Source organism: Capricornis sumatraensis, chromosome 14 (assembly GCF_032405125.1).
Source record: "Capricornis sumatraensis isolate serow.1 chromosome 14, serow.2, whole genome shotgun sequence".
Taxonomy (NCBI): Eukaryota; Metazoa; Chordata; class Mammalia; order Artiodactyla; family Bovidae; genus Capricornis; species Capricornis sumatraensis.
The window spans coordinates 83,075,549-83,091,497 of NC_091082.1; the positions used below are offsets into that span (position 1 = coordinate 83,075,549).

General features: G+C 42.5%; 1 protein-coding gene across 1 annotated transcript in view; it reads right to left on the reverse strand.

Annotated features, from left to right (window-relative positions):
* LOC138090308 (membrane cofactor protein-like) overlaps positions 1-4,102 on the reverse strand; it is a 76,422-nt gene extending 72,320 nt beyond the window's left edge. The window contains exon 1 of the mRNA XM_068985792.1: positions 4,060-4,102. Coding sequence (XP_068841893.1) covers positions 4,060-4,102 — 43 coding nt within the window. The remainder of the gene's footprint in view (positions 1-4,059) is intronic.
* Positions 4,103-15,949: the final 11,847 nt, after the last annotated feature.

Here is a 15,949-nt window from a genome sequence, read left to right on the forward strand (position 1 = left end):
TCACAAAAAGCCAAACACAACTGAGTACACACACACACACACACACACACACAGAGTTTAGCTGTGCATTTGCTAGAGCCCACAAAAAGTCTCACGGTGCCCCAAAACAACAGGTAATAATATCGTAGTCTGATTTTTAGGATTTTAATTGTTCATTCCTAACTATCCTGTTTCTCCACAACTGTTCACTCTGTGATCTACACTGCTGCCTTCCTCTTGCCTCCTTCACCCCACTGCTGCCACGCGGGGTAGCTAGACAGGTCACCACTGCCCTGAGCCACGTCATCTCTCTGAGCCTTTGCTCACACTCCTTCCTCTGCTCTGAACACCTTTCCTCCTGCTCTGGAGCAACTCCTTCAGCTCTTGCCTTCCTTGTTCACTCAACATCTCCTCTAGGAAGTAGTTTCTGCTTCCTTGGGGAGGCAGTGATCAGTCCCTTCTCTCGTGTAAGCAGCTTTTTGTAAGAAAGAGCTATCTGCAGGAGGTCCCCTTTGTCTTGTCACTTGATCAAAGCTATATTTTAACTAACCTCGGGCCCAAGCATACCTTTCACATCTTTTGATCACACAATACTCTGTCTAACCTGTTGGCTCTTTTCTAAGTTCAAGAAATAGAAATGAAGAATAATTAAGAGATGGCCAGCTCTTTCCCCTAGTTTTCCCTTCAGTAATCTTGAGAGCAAACTCTGGGAGACAGAATCTAAAGAAAGAGCACAAGGAGTCAAGAAGTCTGCAGGCAATTGGAGATGTCAACAAATATGACTCCCTATCACAATGACTGGGCTTCCACGGTGGTGCAGCGGTAAAGAATCTGCCTGTACACATAAGAGACGTGGGTTCAATCTCTGGGGTCAGGAAGATTCTCCTGGAGTAGGAAATGGCAACCCACTCCAGCATTCTTGCCTCGAGAATCCCATGGACAGAGAAGCCTGGTGGGCTACAGTTCATGGGGTTGCAAAGAGTCAGACATGACTGAGCATGCACCCACATCACAATGATTAACTTTGGAGATTACTTCCCCTTTTTCCCTTTAAAAACTTCCAGGGCCAAGCAGAATCTTCAGAGTAGGTTCTGGGACAGAAGTTTTCCTTCTCCCCAGATGCCAGCCTTCTGCTTAAAGCAACCTTTCCATTCCTACCAGCACTTGTCTCTTAAGTATAGACTTTCTGAGTGGTGAGTAGTCCAACCTAAGTTCAGTAGCACTTGGACTTTCCTCTGCATGCAAAGTATCACTACTGTTAAACAGAAATCAATGGAAAAGAATATAGTACAATAAATCCAACCATTGAAAATAATCATCTTGAAACTTTATGCACTGGGGAAGTATTTGACCACATCATTTCTTTTGCTGTCTATCTCCCAGTAGTATGGTAACCTAGCAACAGACGGATAAGGACTGTTCTTCTTGCACTGTAATACGAAGAGTAGGAAAGCTAAGAAACTGTCATGTAAGCATTTAATGATCTTGGCTTCTTTCATTAGGAAGAAAGAAAAGACTTAATATGGGCAGAAGAGATCACCTATAAAAGGAAATTATAGGTTTTGGCCCAAAAAACAGACCCTGCTCTGGAGGCATGAGACGGGTCCCTTCTGTGGGTTCCTGCCATTTGGCAACCACCTCTGAGCTAGCAAGCCTTCCAGGCACAACAACTACAGCTTATTAAGCCTGCTCCTCAAGAGCCACTTCTGTGACTGTTTGTAGTATCCACATACTTTCCATGCCCAGTAGAGTGAGTTCCCATTTATACCTTATTTAAGTTTCCTACCTATCCTGATTTTACCTTTCAACCTTAAACATAACCTTTTCATCCTCTTCATTTCCAGTTGGTATCTTCTTTGATATACCCTATTCATTATATCCTTTTTTTCTCTATTTTGAACAATTTTCATCATCTCATTCAACTTCTAGCCTTAAGCATATTTTAAACATCATTAAAGAATTCCCTTTAATTTCTTGTTAGCACTGCCATTCCATCACTCACACCTCTCCTGCAGAGAAATAAACTTTTAAAATGATCTGTAACAAGCAAGACTGTAGTAGTGTGAGCCCTGAGGAGACTACTATCAGGGGCATATACATCCTTTCTGATCCTCAGCTGCCTCTGCCTTAGCTTTTAGGCACCAGAGAAAGGCCATCCTAAGTGTGGCTCTTTAGAGAACTTCCTCCTGGAAGCAAGAGAAGTTGTTCCTGGGCTCTAAGCCCCAGCTGAAAGTTACCTCTAATTTTCTAGTACTCGATAGTTATACAAGAGTGTTGACACTGAGGCAAAAAAAAAAAAAAAAAAAGAAAAGGCATTTCAAACCAAGTGTGCCAAGAAGACAGCCAAGGTCTCTGCATTCTCGTGAAGAGAGAATGGAAAACATAGTTTGGGTGGATGACTATCAGTTAGCAGGGGGGTTAAACTGAAGTGTGTGTGTCCACTGGGAATGGTAGGCCAGAGAAGGTCCCTCTGAAAAGGTGACACCACAGAGCTTGAAGAATAAGAAAGAGTTAATTATGCATAAGGCAGCAGAATTTTCTAAGCCCTCTGAAGAAACAGCAAGTGCAGAAGACAAGGCGGCAGAGTCTAGCCTGTTCGTTGAGCAGAAGTCTCCCCTCCCACCAGCCCTTTGTTAAATGCCATCAGAGAACCACGCTTCTTTCCTCTTGGGCACTTCTCTTGGGCTATAACATATTCGTTAGTCTTATGTGTTGGCTACCGTCTGCCACTCCCAATAAATTCTAGCAAATATTAATATTCAATTTCCTAATGTGTGCCTGGCACTGGGGGGTGTAACAGCGAGCAGAACTCAGTCCCTGCATACACTCACACGTGTGTGGGGGAGGGGGGCAAACAGACAGACAGTGAAATCAGGATAGTGAAAACAGGAATGCTGTTCACTTATTGTTCACAAGTGCATCTTCAGGACCTGGACAGGACCTGGCATACAGAAGACAAGTATTTGTTGAGTAAATGCTGCTAAGAAAAACTGTAGCAAACAAACTGCATGAAACAGATCCTAAAAATATCCTGGACATAGAAATACATCTGTGGACAAAGACAAGGAAATATACCAAAGTATTAAAAAATAGTTGTCCTTGTTTATGTTTTATACAATAACCATGTATTTTGTACATATTTAAAGTATTTATTCGATTCACTGAAATACACAAACTTAGTGAACGGGGTCTCAGCTCTAATTTATGAGCTTTAAGGGAAAACCAGGTGAATATCATTTATAATTCATTTCCCGGATACTCATTTTTCACTAGGTTTGACTACCAATGTGTTTTCGGTTGCTTTGGTAAGCCCCATGCAAAGCAAACATGGATCTCCCTGGTGGCTCAGACGGTAAAGCGTCTGCCTGCCGTGAGGGAGACCACGGTTCGATCCCTGGGTTGGGAAGATCCACTGGAGAAGGAAATGGCAACCCACTCCAGTAATCTTGCCTGGAAAATTTCATGGACTGAGGAGCCTGGTAGGCTATAGTCCATGGGGTCGCAAAGAGTCGGACACGACTGAGCAACTTCACATGCAAAGCAAACAGTAAGCTTCCTAGTCCCACACTGGGCACCACTGGGTTGGTGACTTTCACAAAGCATATACTGGGGTACACTTCTCCCAGCTCCCCCAGCGGGACACAACCCCCCGCCCCCGCAACCACCCACGGAACACAAGACAAACCCTTCCCCTCGCAACATCCCCAGACACTTGAGCAAGCCTTCCCCACCAGCACCAGGGCCCTGGACCTGTCCTCACCAGGCTCTGTCCTGTAAACACCCTACAACCTCTTGCCAGGGAACCAGCCTGGCAAGAGCTGGTCAACCCAGGCCGAGCCCACCATCGCGCAGCTCTCAGTGCCCCCCAAGATGCAAGCCTTCTCCTTAGGTCCCCGCACAGCTAGACCCGGCAAACACCCGCCCCGCCCTCTACCCCAACTCCGCAGGACCCCCGGCGGATCCAGCTCCGTGTCAGCGCCCCGCGCCACCAAGCAAAGCCCCCCGCCCCCGGTTCTGGCCTGCCGGCCCCGGACCCACTCCAGTTCGCCGCCTGGGCGCACGCTGTCTCCAGGCTCCTACCGGAGAATATGGGTAACGGGAACACTAGGGCCGCCAAAAGCATCCCGACGCAGCACCAAGGGAAGAGGGGACTCTCGGGGCGAGCGGGAGGTGCCTGGCGAGGCGCGCAAGACGCTGTCATTTTCGGGACGATCAGCGGGACACCGCAGACCAACGCGGGACACCGCAGACCAACGCGGGACACCGCAGACCAACGCGGGACACCGCAGACCAACGCGGGACACCGCAGACCAACGCGGGACAGACCTTTCCAAACTGAGTTACCGCGCGCAACAATCCGCGGATTCACCCAGTCCAGTGCGGTCACGGAGGTGGGCGTGGCCTGGAACGGGCCCCGGCTGGCCAATGGGCGGGCTGCAAGGCGGGGCCTCGGGCCGGGGGCGGTCCTTAGGCCGGGAGGGGCGGGGTGTGGGCATCACTTCTCTGTCTGCAGACCTAAAGGAGAAGCTCAGCGGCTCGCGGGAAATGTTCACCGCCTCTTCGGGAACACACTGTCACTGCCCTATTTAGGAAGGATGGAAAGGAATCAAGGGCAGGCGCAGTCATCGTTGACCCTTTTCCAGAACGCTGGACTAAATAAAAAGAATCAAGCACCTCCACCTGAAAACAGTCAGTGGATCCCTGTGGGGCAGGCACCGCTCAGGACTCCACTTTGGACCTGGGGCCCTCCAGACTGTCCCGACGCCTAGGCCCTTGCTCAGTCTTTGACATGCAGTTCAGTTGAGTCGCTCAGTTGTGTCCGACTCTGCGACCCCATGAATCGCAGCACGCCAGGCCTCCCTATCCATCACCAACTCCCGGTGTTCACTCAGACTCGCGTCCATCGAGTCAGTGATGCCATCCAGCCATCTCATCCTCTGTCGTCCCCTTCTCCTCCTGCCCCCAATCCCTCCCAGCATCAGAGTCTTTTCCAATGAGTCAACTCTTCGCATGAGGTGGCCAAAGTACTAGAGTTTCAGCTTTAGCATCATTCCTTCCAAAGAAATCCCAGGGCTGATCTCTTCGGCATTAGGCAGGCATAATTCAGGACAATAGCTGAGGTTTCCGTGGTTGACTGCTGCTGAAGCCTCTAGTGGCCCGATAGATTTCAGAATTAGGAAAAGTATGGCCATTGTTCTCCCAACAGCTAGTCAATTAGTTTCCCCTCTGCTCCCAGAAAAGGACTCCTGGGAAGGTAAATTATTTACACAGACCATTAGCATAAGAGGCCTCAACTCTATGGGGCCTCAGTCCTTGAGCAACTAAGTTTTATTGAAGGTGAAATCTACATGAGTGAAAAAGGTAAGGACAAAGATTCTGGAGAAGACTCTTGAAAGTTCCTTGGACTGCGAGGAGATCAAACCAGTCAATCCTAAACAAAAGCCATCCTGAATATTCATTACAAGGACTGATGCTGAAGCTTCAATACTGTGGCCACCTGATGGGATAGCCTACTCAAGGAAAAAGCCCTGATGCTGGGAAGACTGAGGGCAGGAGGAGAAGGGGATGACAGAGGATAAGATGGTTGGATGACATCATCTACTCAATGGACAGAAATTTGAGCACACTCTGGGAGATAGTGAAGGACAGGGAAACCTGGCATACTGCAGTCCATGGGTCGCAGAGTCGGCCATGACTGAGTAACTGAACAACAACAACAAGGATTAGAGGAGGTATTTTGGATGGAGCACTTATGAGCAGGATTGGGGTCACCTGAAGACTAACACTAGCACGTGCTTCCTTTTGCTTCCATTTGTTCTTTTTATTTCACGCTCTCCCTGAGAATTGGCAGAATGCTCTTTCCTGCTCTGCAGCTTCTAGGAGCGGCATCTATCTTTGGTTTTTTTGGCTTGCAGCTGCATCATTCTAATCTCTGCCTCTCTGGTCACAAAAATATCTCCCCGATTGTCTTTGTCTTTACTTGTATTTTCTTCTTCTTACAAGGATGTCAGTCACATTTGATTGGAGGTCACCATAATGACCTCATCTTAACTTGATTACATCTGGTAGACACCCTAATTCCAAATAAGGTAACACTTTTAGGTCCTGGCCATAAGGGACCCTCTTTGACACATAAGAGTTCACATTGCAATCTATCAGATCCCTATTTTCCCATGTGTCAAATAGATTCACCCAATCCCAACATCCTCCAAAGTTTTCACTCTTTACAGCATCAACTCGAAGGCCCAAATTTTACTTAAATGTCTTCTAAATAAGTTATGAATGAGATTCAGTTTCTGGACCATCCCTGGGCAAAATTTGTAGTCACATGTGACCCTGTGAACTAGAAAACAAGTAATGTGCTTCCAAAGTACAATGCTAATATTGACATAGGATAGAAATTACCATTCATAAATGGAGAAAGAGATAAGAAAGGGGTCACAAGTCTTAAACAAATTCAAAGCCCACCAAGAGAAATCTCATTAGATTCTGGGACCAGAGAACACTCCTATGTGAAAGTAATGCTCCATGTCAGCCCCTATGCAGGCAGACTCAGCTTTATGAACCACCAGGGAGATGAGACTCTTTTCTCAGCTGGAAGAGGCCCTGTTGGCCCCACCTACCAGGGCACTAACTTTGGAGACATTCCTCCCTTACGTGTATGATGCCGGCTCCTTTCTAGCTGGAAGCATTTCTGCTAGAGTAACCTTCTTCTACAGGAAACAGGGATCAAGACCATCCCCATGGAAAAGAAATGCAAAAAAGCAAAATGGCTGTCTAGGGAGGCCTTACAAATAGCTGTGAAAAGAAGAGAAGTGAAAAGCAAAGGAGAAAAGGAAAGATATAAACATCTGAATGCAAAGTTCCAAAGAATAGCAAGAAGAGATAAAAAGCCTTCCTCAGCGATCAATGCAAAGAAATAGAGGAAAACAACAGAATGGGAAAGACTAGAGATTTCTTCAAGAAAATTAGAGTCACCAAGGAAACATTTCATGCAATGATGGGCTCGATAAAGGACAGAAATGGTATGGGCCTAACAGAAGCAGAAGATATTAAGAAGAGGTGGCAAGAATACAACTGAAGAACTGTACAAAAAAGATCTTCAAGACCAAGATAAGCATGATGGTGTGATCACTCACCTAGAGCCAGACATCCTGGAATGTGAAGCCGAGTGGGCCTTAGGAAGCATCACTATGAACAAAACTAGTGGAGGTGATGGAATTCCAGTTGAGCTATTTCAAATCCTGAAAGATGATGCTGTGAAAGTGCTGCACTCAATATGCCAGCAAATTGGGAAAACTCAGCAGTGGCCACAGGACTGGAAAAGGTCAGTTTTCATTCCATTCCCAAAGAAAGGCAATGCCAAAGAATGCTCAAACGACCGCACAATTGCACTCATCTCACATGCTAGTAAAGTAATGCTCAAAATTCTCCAAGCCAGGCTTCAGCAATATGTGAACTGTGAACTTCCTGATGTTCAAGCTGGTTTTAGAAAAGGCAGAGGAACCAGAGATCAAATTGCCCACATCCGCTGGATCATCAAAAAAGCAAGAGAGTTCCAGAAAAACATCTACTTCTGCTTTATTAACTATGCCAAAGCCTTTGACAGTGTGGATCACAATAAACTGTGGAAAATTCTGAAAGAGATGGGAATACCAGACTACCTGATCTGCCTCTTGAGAAACCTGTATGCAGGTCAGGAAGTAACAGTTAGAATTGGACATGGAACAACAGAGTGGTTCCAAATAGGAAAAGGAGTACGTCAAGGCTGTATATTGTCACCCTGCTTATTTAACTTCTATGCAGAGTACATCATGAGAAACATTGGGCTTCAAGAAGCACAAGCTGGAATCAAGATTGCTGGGAGAAATATCAATAACCTCAGATATGCAGATGGCACCACCCTTATGGCAGTGAAGAGGAACTAAAAAGCCTCTTGATGAAAGTGAAAGGGGAGAGTGAAAAAGTTGGCTTAAAGCTCAACATTCAGAAAACGAAGATCATGGCATCTGGTCCCATCAGTTCATGGGAAATAGATGGGGAAACAGTGGAAACAGTGTCAGACTTTATTTTTGGTGGGCTCCAAAATCTCTGCAGATGGTGATTGCAACCATGAAATTAAAAGATGACTCCTTGGAAGAAAAGTTATGACCAACCTAGATAGCATATTGAAAAGCAGAGACATTACTTTATCAACAAAAGTCCATCTAGTCAAGTCTATTGTTTTTCCTGTGGTCATGTATGAATGTGAGAGTTGGACTGTGAAGAAACCTGAGTGGAGAAGAATTGATGCTTTTGAACTGTGGTGTTGGAGAAGACTCTTGAGAGTCCCTTGGACTGCAAGGAGATCCAACCAGTCCATTCTGAAGGAAATCAGCCCTGGGATTTCTTTGGAAGGAATGATGCTGAAGCTGAAACCAGTATTTTGGCCACCTCATGCAAACAGTTGACTCATTGGAAAAGATTCTGAAGCTGGGAGGGATTGGGGGCAGGAGGAGAAGGGGACAACAGAGGATGAGATGGCTGGATGACATCACTGACTCGATGGACGTGAGTCTGAGTGAACTCCGGGAGCTGGTGATGTACAGGGAGGCCTGGCGTGCTGCGATTCATGGGGTCGCAAAGAGTCGGAGACTACTGAGCGACTGAACTGAACTGAACCTTCTCAAAAACTTTGTCGGTCTCTTGTGCCCTAATACATGCCAGCTGTTAGTCGTGTGTGTACACCACACATCTTCCCTGGATAATAGCATCTCTACTTCTGGCTTAGGCTGAGACAATTGATTGGTTCTCGACTCACATGTGTAACCTTGTAAGCAGAGGACTGTCCAACCTCACTATGGGCTTGATTGGTGAGTATAGTATATGGATAGGCTAATTCACTTCAAATCATCTCACACTGCTTCCTTTTTCTTTGACAGTTCATTCTTCAATTTCCATCACATTGAATGTATTTTACTACAAGAAGCAAGAAGAAATCAGGTGTATCTTTCATAGTAGGGTTGGGAACCTTCCAAACTAAATATCCAAGTTGATCTTGGATATTTTGTGTGGTAGTTAGTTTTGTGTCAACTTGGCTAGACAGCAGTACTCAGATGCTTGGTGAAATTATCAGTTAGATTTTTGTGTGAAGGCATCTTAAAGATAAGATATATACAGTTCTATAACCACCCTATTATCAAGATGTAGAATATTTTCATCATCCCAAATGTTCCTTCATGCCTTTTGAAATTACTCCCTATTCCATAATTACATTATTATTATTTTTATAGGGTGAAAGTTTGAGTTCAATGAAAAATGAACATTTGAAATAAAACAGTAACTTTTAACTTTATTCTTCAGAAAAATAGTATTTCTAAAGCTAAAGTAAACATAGAAATAGTTAAGTACCTAAAGTGAAATTAACCTTAAGTGTTCTGATCGATGTCTTTTAATCACATATATACCCATATAACTACAACCTGGAACTTCCAGCGCAACATAAGATTTCCTTTTGTCTCTTCCCATTCTGTACCACACCTTATCTCCATAGGCAACCACCCTTATGGTCAGGTTTTCCATGTTTTAAAATTTATATCAATAATAAGTTGATGAACCTAGTGAGTGCGTTTGATTTTTTTGTTTAGCATGAGAGCTGTGAGATTTTGCAAAATTGCTGTCAATAGCTATACTTCATTTTTGTTTCTAAATTAGTGAATATTAATTCATTGTATGAAAATGCTACAAATGCTTTGTCCAGTCTCCAAATGTTCATGGGAACAATATAGACTTTTGCCATTTATAAATAAAGCTTCCGTGAACCATGCTGTAATGTGTCTTTTTATGGGCATGCACTCCCGATCCTCTGGTGAGGGAGGTTAGGGAGGACAAACTGCCAGTCCAAAATACATGAGTCAGGAGCACGAAATATTCAATGTCAAGAATATAATCATTAATTATGTAATTTTAAAAATGTTGATAGATGTAATTAGAATTATTGTGGTGATTATTTTGAAATAAACAGAAACATGGAATCACTACACTGGGTAACAGGAAGTAACAGTGTTCTTGGCCAATTGTATGTAAAAAAATAAGCACATTGAAAAAGAGATCTGATAAGTGGTTATCAAGGCTAGGGCTGGGGATGGGAGAATTGGATGAAGGCAGTCAAAAGGTAACAACTTCCAGGTGTGAGATAAATTAGAACCAAGGATGTAGCGTACAATGTGGTAAATATGGTTAATATTGCTGTATCTTATGTATGAAAGTTAGTAGAACAGTAAGTCCTAAGAGTTCTCTTCACACACAAAATATTTTTCTATCTTTAATTTTGTATTTATATGAGATGATCTGAAAGTGAAAGTCATTCAGTCGTGTCCAGCTCTTTGTGACGCCATGGACTAGACAGTCCAGGAACTCTCCAGGCCAGAATACTGGAGTGGGGAGCCTTTCCCTTCTCCAGGGAATCTTCCCAACCCAGGGATCGAACCCAGGTCTCCCGCATTGCAGGCGGATTCTTTACCCCAGCTGAGCCGCCAGGGAAGCCCAAGAATGCTGGTGTGAGTAGTCTACCCCTTCTCCAGTGGATCTTCCCAATCCAGGAATCGAACCGGGGTCTCCTGCATTGCAGGGGGATTCTTTACCACTTGAGCTATCAGGGAAGCCCATGTGAGATGATAGATATTCACGAAACTTGTAGTCATCATTTCAAGATATATATACATTAAACCATTATGCTCTATATATGGAATCTAGAAAGATGGTACTAACGGTCCTACATATAGCAAAGGAGACACCGATGTAAAGAACAGATGTTTGGACTCAGTGGGAGAAGGCGAGGGTGGGGTGCCTTGAGAGAACAGCACTGAAATACATACATTACCGTATGTGAAATAGCCAGTGCGAATTTGATGTATGAAGCAGGGCTCCCAAAGCCAGTACTCTTTGACAACCTGGAGGGGTAGGGTGGGAGCTCAGGATGGAGGGGGCACGTGTTTACCTATGTCCGACTCATACTGAAATATAGCAAAACCCATCACAATACTATAAGGTAATTATCCTTCAATTAAAATAAATAAAATTTGAAAACAAAACAGAAAATAATTATGCTCTGCACACCTGAAACTTATGCAGTGCTGCATGTCAATTATATGTCAAAACAGCTGGAAAAAATAACCATAAAATACCCATACATAAGTAGCATATAAATACAAAGAATTCACTATAACTTGTGTACTTGGTATTAAGATCTAATGTAATTTAGAAAAATCTCCTCACTTCCCTAGCCATGTGAAAATACAGATAATTCAAAGGCTGGGAAAAACTTCACCTATTCTCTAGAAATGTTTTAATAAAAATTAATATTTTATGTTACTTTGAAGCCAGTCCACACCTAGTCCCACATAAAGTTGTACACGGACATAACAGGTGTTGAACACAATAGCTTATTGTGAAACTACCAACAGAAATCATTTATGGATATTGTAAAACATTGAACTTTGATATTTATTAAATGGCACTAATTAACTAGCTTCATTGTAAGGCACTTAAATCCAAAGTCATGTTTTCTAACTGCGAATGAAGTAGATTTTAAACCTCAAAGAGTGCCACTGGAGTATTGTGTGACTGTATCATCAGAAAATCTAACATGTTTTTGCTAATCAATGTTGTTCTCACCTTGTGGCTTTCCTGTGCTCATGGGCAAGGTAAGTTGAAACAGGTATGAACACGCACCCTTCTTCCTACTTCGTTTCCACTTTCATGCGTGTGTTTTTGATTGAATCAACTGGTAGAAATAGTCTTCAGGATGTGATAACTATAAAGAATACCTTAATGAAATAATGATCACATATTCACCTGGGGGAAAGTAAGATAAATTATCTTCAACATCCTGTGAGTACTACAGTATGCAGAGCCACTGAATATTGATTTGTGAGGTCATGTGAATATGTTCAGGAAAATGTGAACAAAAAATATATCACAGAAAAGCTAGAGTATAACTCCAAATGTTTAGGGGATTCCTATTTGTAATACAAGAAATTTAGAGAACAATGTATATCTTCATAATCTTACATGTGGTGTTGATTTTGTAGATTCACACTTCATCAAATACTAAATTTTAAGTGTGTTCAGTTGACTGTATTTCAATTATATCTTAGTAAAGCTACTAAAAGTCATTAACATCACTGCCAAATCAATGTTTTAACAAAATTAGCTACAGATAACAGGCATCTCTTTTAATAAAATCCAGAGTACATTCTTTATTTCTGCTGCAATGCCAAAACTTTAAAATTGTTTTAAGAGAGCATTGGAAATTGTGAAATTAAAAAAAATTTTTTTATCATTTCTATCTTGAAATTTATAAGTTCTTCATTATGATGCTTTTCTTTTTTTTTTTAATTTTAATAATCCAGTCCTCTTCTTTCTTTCTTGTAGCTATATCTTCTAATGAGTTTTATGATACCTCATTAAACACTAAGTGTGACTATAATATGCATTGCTGTGTATTATTGAGTTTATAATATGTTGCATGTTGGGTTTTGCATATTATTTAAATTGATTTGTCAATTTTCCTCATAAACAATGTTTACAACACAACAGAGCTTCCTGTCCAGTCCTAAGGGTAACAATTAAAAGCACCTTAGGTCCCAGGTCACCTATAAGAATGGCTCCATTACCAGAGTGCTTGCCGAAGGGCAGACAGATGTGTTACTCAGTTTATCCCTGGTTCTCAGTTATATGGGAGATGGTCTATTAATCAGTTAGAGGAAACATTAAAGGCATATTTCTAAGTAAGAGAGATAGCAGAGAAGGAGTATGCAAGCATGAAAGAGAAATTTGGAACTTTGACAAATCCTTGCCTGATATTCCAGTTGAAAACTAGCCTTCTCATTAACACGGGGCCTCTTTCTAAAAGTGGCCTTAGAGATAAATGTTCTGAATATTTGTGAATAGTTATTTTTCATAATAGATAAGTTGTTCACAATTGTAGACTTCTTGTAAGAACTACTTCCTCATCCAACAGAAATAGAAAGTCATATATTTTTCTTAATTGAAACTCAAAGTGAAAGTGAAAGGGAAGTCAGTCAGTCGTGTCCGACTCTTTGCGACCCCGTGGACTGTAGCCGACCAGCTCCTCCGTCCATGGGATTCTCCAGGCAAGAGTACTGGAGTGGGGTGCCATTTCCTTCTCCAGGGAAAGCTTCCCGACCCAGGGATCGAACCGAGGTCTCCCGCATTGCAGGCAGACGCTTTAACCTCTGAGCCAAAATCACAGAAATAGATTCATCATCTGTTGTTCATGACCCATTCTCATCATGAAATCACACTTGTTGATGACATATGCTGAAAATGGAAAAACCCAAGGGTAAAGAATAATTATTCCAAATCTCCAACAGTGTTGGAAACATACACTAGAATGTTAACCAAAAGGAATGAGATTAAATTAGTGGTTTATTCCCAATATGGAAGCCACAGTGAAGGGGGAAAAAAATCTAACATTACAACATGTCACAGCATTAGAGTATCCTGCATGCAACTGTACACTTACATTTACCAGGGCACTGTGTATTCTCATGATATTAATTGGCATGCTTGCATTGCACCTTGAATAACTCTTTTCAGGGTTTCTAGTAAGGCAAGTTTATAGGTATTCAGTTCCCTCAGTATTTGTGGGTCTGGAGAAGTCTTTATCTTCAATTCATTTCTGAATGACAGTATTCTTGGTTGGCAGTTTTCTCTTTCAGCACTTGGAATATATCATCCCACTTTCTCCTGGCTACTCAGGATTCTGCTTTGAAATATGCTTAGAGACATATGGTGTTCCTTTGTAAGTTTCAAATTTTTTTGTTTTGTTTTGATGTTTTTGGGTTTTTTCTTCATGCTTTTAAAAGATTTTAAGTCTTTAAGTCTTATCTGTTTTTCTTTAATTTTTGAAGCTTCGTTATAGTATGCATTGCAGACGTGTTTTAATGTTTATTTTGTTTAGTCATATATAAACTTCATGAACTTTGATATCCAAATCACACCCCTGATTTGGGAAGTTCTCAGTCATTCTTTAAATTAGCTTTCACACTCATCTCCCCTTTTCTCCTTCTGAAAACTCAATAGTTCACAAGTTAGTTCTGTTGACGCTGCTCCATAGATCATATAGACTTTTTTCATTCTTGTTTCTTATTTTTATTTTTGTTGTTGTTGTTTTATTTTCTTTTTATTCTCCTCTGACTGGATAACTTCAATATGTCATCTATCTTACAGATTATTTCTTATGCTTGTTTCATTCTGTGGTTGATGCTCTCTAAAGTATTTTCATTTCATCCTTGAATCCTTCAGTACCACAGTCTCTGGGGTTTTTATATGATTTGTTTATTTTTATTAAACTGCTCATTTTGTTCATTTATTGTTTTCCTACTTTTGTTTGACTGTCTTACTGTATTTTCTTGTAGCACATGGAGTTTTTTAAAACAGCTGTTTTTAAATCTTCATTGGGTAAATCACAGATCTCCAGTCTTTTGGTGGAAATGTGCATGCATGCATGCTAAGTCACTTCAGTTCAGTTCAGTTCAGTTCAGTTCAGTTGCTCAGTCGTGTCCAACTCTTTGCGACCCCATGAGCTGCAGCATGCCAGGCCTCCCTATCCAACACCAACTCCCAGAGTATACTCCAACTCATGTCAATTGAGTTGGTGATGACATCCAACCATCTCATCCTCTGTTGTCCCCTTCTCCTCCTACCCTCAATCTTTCCCAGCATCAGGATCTTTTCAAATGAGTCAGCTCTTTGCATCAGGTGGCCAAAGTATTGGAGTTTCAGCTTCAACATCAGTCCTTCCAGTGAACACCCAGGACTGATCTCCTTCAGAATGGACTGGTTGGATCTCCTTGTAGTCCAAGGGACTCCCAAAGTCTTCTCCAACATCACAGTTCAAAAGCATCAATTCTTCTCCACTCAGCCTTCTTCACAGTCCAACTCTCACATCCATACATGACCACAGGAAAAACCATAGCCTTGACTAGACGGACCTTAGTCAGCAAAGTAATGTCTCTGCTTTTCAATATGTTATCTAGGTTGGTCATAACTTTTTTTTTAAGGAGTAAGCGTCTTTTAATTTCATGGCTGCAGTCACCATCTGCAGTGATTTTGGAGCCCCCCAAAATAAAGTCTGATACTGTTTCCATTGTTTCCCCATCTATTTCCCATGAAGTGATGGGACCAGATGCCATGATCTTCGTTTTCTGAATGTTGAGCTTTAAGCCAACTTTTTCGCTCTCCTCTTTCACTTTCATCAAGAGGCTTTTTAGCTCCTCTTCACTTTCTGCCATAAGGGTGGTGTCATCTGCATATCTGAGGTTATTGATATTTCTCCTGGCAATCTTGATTCCAGCTTGTGTTTCTTCCAGTCCAGCGTTTCTCATGATGTACTCTGCGTAGAAGTTAAATAAGCAGGGTGACAATATACAGCCTTGACGTACTCCTTTTCCTGTTTGGAACCAGTCTGTTGTGCCATGTCCAGTTCTAACTGTTGCTTCCTGACTAGAGTATGCCAGCTCCCATTAGTGTCTTGAGAGGTGAGCTAGAAGCCAGAATAGGTAGTAAACCTGAGGACTGGAGGCTATCATTTCATTCACTCTGCACTGAGCTGGCGAGAGGAGCTGTGCAAATGCATGCACACTCCTTCAAACCTTGTGCTCTTTGAAACCATGATTCAGCTCTCTGTAGTCCTCAGGCACCAAGCAAACTCTGGGCTTCATCAGCTCTCGGGGACGGGTTAGTCAGAAGCCAGTTCCCTGGGCAGCAGCTGAAGAAGATGAGCGTCTTAGATGTGTGGTGTGACTCTTCCATGAAGAAACTGGGAGCTGCTCTCTCCACATGTAGCTGGGAAATGACTTGTGAGGAGCGCTGGCACAGCCATTCATAACTGCTATTTTGTTCTCTGTAATCCCAGGAAACTGGAAATGCTGGGCCTTCCGGAGGCAGGCAAGGAGAAACCAGA